This window comes from Odocoileus virginianus, chromosome 27 (assembly GCF_023699985.2).
Source record: "Odocoileus virginianus isolate 20LAN1187 ecotype Illinois chromosome 27, Ovbor_1.2, whole genome shotgun sequence".
NCBI lineage: Eukaryota > Metazoa > Chordata > Mammalia > Artiodactyla > Cervidae > Odocoileus > Odocoileus virginianus.
This window is the reverse complement of record NC_069700.1, coordinates 44,122,194-44,129,237: the sequence shown is the minus strand read 5'-3', so window position 1 is coordinate 44,129,237 and position 7,044 is coordinate 44,122,194. Positions and strand designations below refer to the sequence as shown.

General features: G+C 44.0%; 2 protein-coding genes across 2 annotated transcripts; both read left to right on the top strand.

The window, feature by feature from the left end:
- The first annotated feature begins 476 nt into the window (after positions 1-476).
- Positions 477-1,436, top strand: LOC110133202 (olfactory receptor 6N2-like). Its single transcript, XM_020886984.2, has one exon. It carries the CDS (start codon positions 477-479, stop codon positions 1,434-1,436), a length of 960 nt encoding a protein of 319 aa, XP_020742643.2.
- A 4,273-nt stretch (positions 1,437-5,709) lies between these two features.
- LOC110124846 (olfactory receptor 10C1) lies at positions 5,710-7,044 on the top strand. The gene has a single exon (XM_020873549.2). It carries the CDS (start codon positions 5,803-5,805, stop codon positions 6,739-6,741), a length of 939 nt encoding a protein of 312 aa, XP_020729208.2. The 5' UTR covers positions 5,710-5,802; the 3' UTR covers positions 6,742-7,044.

Genomic DNA, 7,044 nt, shown 5'->3' with positions numbered 1-7,044 from the left:
AAGAGTCTTGGTATCAAAGAGCTCAAGGATACACATTAACCAACCTTCAGAAATATTAAGTTAAATAATATGAAATTCCTGGTCTGAGGTCCAAAAAAGTTGATATCTACAGTAATATGCAACTCAACCTATGCTTGGGGACAGCATGTCTCCATGTTCACTCTAGTTAGAGCCACCAAAGCTGAATCCTCTCCTCTAATTATTTTAAAGAGAATTCCTGGGAAATGTGGCATTTTAGGACCTATTTCAATGAGGAGAAAGAGAGAGCATCTTGAATATTTAGTAACCCTACTTTTTAAGAAGTAGAATACTCTTTGCTTTGGAGAAGCTCTGAGGCAGTCAAAGAGTGAATTAAAAGGAATACTGGGAGTGTGTGGAGTACAGATGGTGGGATAAAGCTGGAGAGGAAACCATGTAACTGAAGACATCTCAAGATCTTCATGTCTTCTCCATGCCCAGTTGACCCACCAGGCTGAATGGAGAGAGCCAACCGCACCTTGGTCACTCAGTTTGTGTTCGTGAGATTTTCCAACTCTCCATGTCTGCAGCTGCTCTTCTTCTCCCTCTTCCTCCTGGTCTACCTCTTATCCCTGGTGGGCAATGGGCTCATTGTGCTCATTGTGACCCTGGACGGGCGCCTCCACATCCCCATGTACTTCTTTATCTGCAACCTCTCCTTGGTAGAGCTCTGGTACACCACAGTCACCGTGCCCAAAATGCTGGCCAATTTTCTCAGTTCCCAAGGGGTCATCTCAGTTCCCAGCTGCATCACCCAATACTACTTCTTCTTCTCTTTGGCTGCCACAGAACTCTTCTTTCTCACCACCATGGCCTATGACCGCTATGCGGCCATCTGCCGACCACTCCACTACCCGCTGCTGCTCAGCCCTCAAACGTGTGGTACCCTGGCTGGCATCTGCTGGTGTGGGGGATTCCTCTGCCCCATGTTCCCCTCATTCCTCCTTACACAGATCTCCTTCTGCACCCCCAACCAGATCAACCACTTCTTCTGTGATGCTGACCAGATTTTCCGCCTTTCCTGCACAGACACATACGCCATCCAAGCTGTGGGCTATGCTTTTAGCACTGTCATTATCCTAGGGGCCCTGGTCTTTACCATGGCTTCCTATGCCCACATCCTGGCCACAGTTCTAGCCATGGCCTCAGCTGCTGCTCGGCGTAAGGCCTTTTCCACATGCACAGCTCATCTTTCCGTGGTCACCATCTACTTTGGCACTCTCATATTCATGTATGTCCGCCCTGCAGTTAAGTATGAGTCAAGTATCAACAAGATTGTGGCTATTTTCTACTCAGTCATCACTCCCCTTCTCAATCCTCTCATCTATACACTCCGTAACAAGGATGTCAAGGAAGCTCTGAAAGTCTTGGTGTCCCGGATGAAAAAGGTCTACCACTCAAGCAGGGAGACAAAGTGATGGAGCCACAAGAGAAGCAGAGAGAGCAAAGCTGGTGGGATATCCAGCAGAAAATAACTCCTAGTCATTGCCTTTTACCAGTGCAAGGTAACTTTTTTAATCATTAAGCTTAGCTTTTTATTTTTTTTAATTTTTGGTTGCACTGTTTTCATTGCTTCGTGCAGCCTTTCTCTAGTTGCAACAAGTAGGAGTTACTCTTGCCACTGCACTGGCTTCTCATGGCAGTGGCTTCTCTTGCTCTGGAGCACAGGCTCTAGGTACAGGAGCTTCAGTGGTTGCCGTGTGTGAGCTCAGTAGTTGTGGTTCACAGGCTCTAGAGCGCAAGCTCAGTAGTTGTGGCATACCCACTTTAGTTGCCCCAAGCATGAGGAATCTTCCCAGACCAGGGACTGAACAAGTATCCCTGCATTGGTAGGCAGATTCCCATCCATGGTATGACCAGGGAAGTCTTTTCATTAAGTCTATATATTTGCTCTGGGGAGTTATCCATGGCACATTTTAAGTGAAACAGTTGCACATCCTGCCACCCAGCATGTCCATTTGCTGCCTGTTCCTTCCATTGCTCAGCTTCTCCAGAGGAATGAATATTCTCATGTTCATATAAGTGCTGGGAAATCATGCAGGATTTGTAGTCTGTGCATCTGAGTTGGACATCCAGCTCCCTCACTTGCTATCAGGTTGGTAACCAAAGGACATCAAATCCTTTTTAGTTCTCTCAGAGAGTAGTTCTGATGTTCAGTTGACTTAATAACATGCAAAGCAGTGAACATGCAAAGCCAAAGAATTGATGCTTTTGAACTGTGGTGTTGGACAAGACTCTTGAGACTCCTTTGGACAGCAAGGAGATCCAATCAGTCAATCCTAAAGGAAATCAGTCCTGAATATTCATTGGAAGGCCTGATTCTGAAGCTGAAACTCCAATACTTTGGCCACCTGATAGGAAGAACCAACTCATTGGAAAAGACCCTGATGCTGGGAAAGACTGAAGGCAGGAGGAGAAGGGGCTGACAGAGGATGAGATGGTTGGATGGCATCCCCAACGTGATGGACATGAGTTTGAGTAGGCTCTAGGAGTTGGTGATGAACAGGGAAGCCTGGCGTGCTGCAGTCCATGGGGTCGCAAAGAGTTGGACATGGCTGAGCAACTGAACTGAAAGCAGTGAACAAGTGCTGGTTTATTAGATTACGTTGGTATGTAGTTTTCTTTCCTTGCAGTGCTATTATGAACTGGACTGTGTGTGACCACATCCTCCGACCCAGAAAAATTCGTTATGTTGAAGCCCTAATGATCCATGCTTCAGAATGAGGCTGTATCTGGAGACAGCGTCTTTAAAGAGATGATTAAGGATAAATGAGGTACCTGGGATGGGGCCTAATGCAATGACTACTAGTATCCTTTTAAGAAGAGGCAACTAGGACACAGATACACAGAGGGAAAACCAGTGTCTTAATACATAGGAGAAAACAGACTTCTATAAGCAATGGGAGTAGACTCAGAAGAAATTAACCTTGCCAAGACTTGAATCTCCAGACTCCAGAACTGTGAGATAATGAATCTCTTTATTTAATCCATCCCATCTGTGATACTTTGTTATAGCAGCCCAAATAAACTTTGCCTGTTCTTTTCTTTTTTATTGAAGTTTAATTGATTTACAATGTTATGTTAGTTTCAGGTACACAGTAAAATGATTCATATATATATATATATATTCTTATATATATATTCTTCTTATATATATATATTCTTTTTCAGATTCTTTTCCCTTAAAAGTTATTACAAAATACTGAGTACAGTTCCTTGTGCTATACAATAGATTCTTTGTAGGTTATCTATTTTACATACAATAGTGTGTATATGTTAATAGCAAACTAATTTTCCCTCCCCTCCTTTCGCCTTTGGTAACCATAAATCTGTTTTCTTTGTCTGTGGGTGTATTTCTGTTTTGTATAGAGGTTCATTTGTATCATTTTTTAAATTCCACATATAAGCAATATTATATAATATTTGTCTTTGTCTGGCTTACTTTACTTAGTATGATAATCTCTAGGTCCATCCATGTTGCTGCAAATGGCATTATTTCAGCCCTTTTTTGGCTGAGTAATATTCCTTTCTCTGTGTGTGTGTGTGTGTGTGTGTGTGTGTGTAATACATCTCCCATATCCATTCACCTGTTGATGGACACTTAGGTTTCCTACATTTTTTGACAGTTGTAAATAATGCTGCTACAATCACGGGTGCATGTATCTTTTTAGTGTTTTGATTCAGTTTGGTTTGGTTTGATTTGGATACATACCCAGGAGTGGAACTGCTGGGTCATAAGTTCTATTTGTAGTTTTTTCAGAAACCTCTGTACTGTTTTCCATAGTGGCTGAACCAGTCACATTCTCACCAACAGTATACAAGGGTTCTCTTTCTCCATATCCTCACCAACACTTGCTGTTTGTATTCTTTTTGATTACAGCCATTTCAATATGTGTGAGGTGATATGTCATTGTGTTTCAGGTTTGCATTTCCCTGATAATTAGCAATATTAAGAATCTTTTCATGTGCCTGATGGCCATCTGTATTTCTTCTTTGGAAAAAAATGTCTCTTCATCTGCCCATTTTTTAACTGGGTTAGTTTTTTGATGTTATGGGAGAGCTAAGAAAAACAATAGCCCTGGACATTTTCTCTGATGTGTTCTTGACAAGTCACCCTACAATTTCTGCAACCTAAGAAACAGACTTTAAAATAACACATTAATTGGTTTTGTGAAGAGTTCTTCCCTTTGGAAAGTCAAATATGCTTGGAGACTCAGGTCCTCAGAGACATGAAAGAGACACCAAATTGAACAGTACCTTCCTCGGGAGGGATCCACTGTGTAGGGAAAGGAGAAAATAAGCAAGTCATCAAAGACCATCTGCCTTTATCACTGGCTGTTTCTTCAAATAAAAAGACAGAATTCTGATAAAATCTCCTGAAAAACACTGAGAGAGCCACTAAGATGAAATGAACCAAGGACTTTCAAACTGCAAAAGGAAACCAGTGTGCGAGCTTGTATTTTTAATTGATGTTCTTGAATATGGTTTTATTTTTGCAAAGAATTTAGATTTATGCTTCTATTATATATCTGAGTGTATTTATATTTCTAGGTTAAATGTATTTTCACATTCACTGCTATTTGTAATGATATTTGTGTGTATATACAGTACATGATTTATTTGTGACCTTAGCTGACTCTAGCATCTGAGGCTACTGGGCTATTTTTCTGTGCTTGTGTTTAGAAATGTAATATGTTAGTGTGTGGATCTGTGAAGTTTACATATGTGGTTTGGATTTTTACATACATATTAAGATAAATAGAGATGAAGTTTGAGGGCTGTAAAATGCAGAAATAAACAACCAGGAAGGATCTTGTCGTCTCCTTCCTGAGTATCTTTAAAAACTAGAGCAATTCTCACTCCTTTGGCTAATTAACAGTTTAGCTGCCTATAGGAGAGAGAATCTAATTTCTTCTCTCCCCTTTGAAAACCATGAAATTTATCTAATGGCAAACTGATGGGGGAAAAAAGAGAGAGAGGTTGAGTGGATCTGGTAACTGAAGAAAGAGCTGAAAGCGGGGGGAAAACTATGTGAAAATTGTGTGAGAAGGGAGACAAATTGAGGGAATGGAAAAAGGAAACATGTGAAAGAAGGAAAGTAAAAGACAGACAGAAGGACTCAAAAGGGAAAAAACACAGAGAAAAATTCCGACTAAAACGGAATTTTTCATGCTCTCCCTGAACATGGAACACATCTGACTTTGAGTACGGAAATATTTGCTGGGAGGGAAAATTCTGTCCCCAGCACTGTGGGAAGGACGGGCAAGGGAGAAAAGAGCAAAAAGGAGGCTAGAACGATCCAGCCCTCATCCCTGGAGTAACTGAAAACAGAATTCAGTGTGTTGTTATGAAAGGTGGGCACCACCAGGGAGAAGTCGGCTGAGGGAGTTAGGCACAGGGAGCACTATTCACCCAGGGTTCCAAGAGCCAGCAAGAGTCTAATAAGGACTCAAGACTGTGCTGCCTAAAAGGCCATGAAATTATAAAAGACCGGAAGTTCCAATGCTTAGCCCAGATACAACAAGAGGTCATCTTTTTTTAAATTTCAAATTTTGAAACAAGGTTTATTTATTTTTAATTGTTGGCCACACCCTGTGCCACCTGAGATCTTAGTTCCCCTACCAGGCATGGAACCCTCATCCCCTGCACTGGAAGGAGGAGTCTTAATCACGTGACGGACAGAGAAGTCCCAACAAGACGCCATCTTTGCCCACCTCACGATTCCATAATTGCAACTTTCCCTCGCCATTTCTTTCGTCCTTCATCAGAAGGGATTTGAGCAGGATGCCTACAAACACCTCCGTGGTGACTGAATTCATCCTTGTCGGCTTCTCCCGCCTGGCCGACCTCCAGGGCTTCCTCTTCTCCTTCTTTCTCACCGTCTACCTGCTCACGGTGGCCGGCAACCTCCTCATTGTGGTGCTGGTCTCCGCTGACGCTGCCCTCCGGACCCCCATGTACTTCTTCCTTCGAAACCTCTCAACCCTGGAGATCGGCTACACGTCTGTCACGGTCCCCCTGCTGCTTCACCACCTCCTTACCGGTCAGCGCCGCATCCCTCGCTCTGGTTGTGCTCTCCAAATGTTCTTCTTTCTCCTCTTTGGTGCCACAGAGTGTTGCCTCCTGGCAGCCATGGCCTATGACCGCTACGCCGCCATATGCCAACCCCTTCCCTACCCACTGCTGCTAAGCCAACGGACGTGCCTGTATCTAGCTGGGTCAGCGTGGGCCTGCGGGGCACTGGTGGGCCTAGGCCACACCTCCTTTATCTTCTCCTTGCCCTTCTGTGGCCCCAATGCCATCCCACACTTCCTCTGTGAGATCCAGGCTGTCCTGCAGCTGGTATGCGGGAACACCTCTCTCAACGAACTACAGATTATCCTGGCCGCTGCTCTCCTCATCCTCTGTCCCTTTGGCCTCATCCTGGGTTCCTACGGGCGTATCCTGGCTACTATCTTCCGGATCCCATCTGCTGCTGGCCGCCTCAAAGCCTTCTCCACTTGCCCCTCCCACCTGGTGGTGGTGTGCCTTTTCTATGGCACCGCCATCTTTATCTACATCCGGCCTAAGGCCAGCTATGATCCCGCCAGTGACCCCCTTGTCTCCCTCTTCTATGCTGTAGTCACCCCCATCCTCAATCCCATCATCTACAGCCTCCGGAACGCTGATGTCAAGGCTGCCCTAAAGAGAACCATCCAGAAAATGGGGCCGGCAAAAATTTGACAAAGCATCGCTGATGATGACCCCCATTCCCAGTCAGCCCCAAATCACCAAAGATCAAAGGGAGAGGAGGCAGCTTGTCAAGAGGAAAATGTTACCTTAAAGAACTACTGGACTCAAACTCCCTCCTCCGATTTCAGCAACCCATGCGCACACACACGCATGCAAACACTATTCTGCCTTCTCCTAAGAAACAGGAAAAATTTAGAATGGAGGATTAACTTTACAAGCAGAGCAAGTTGACAATTGGGAAAACGTTACAAATTGTCATCCTCACCAATGAAGGTAATAAAATTTCCAACCAGA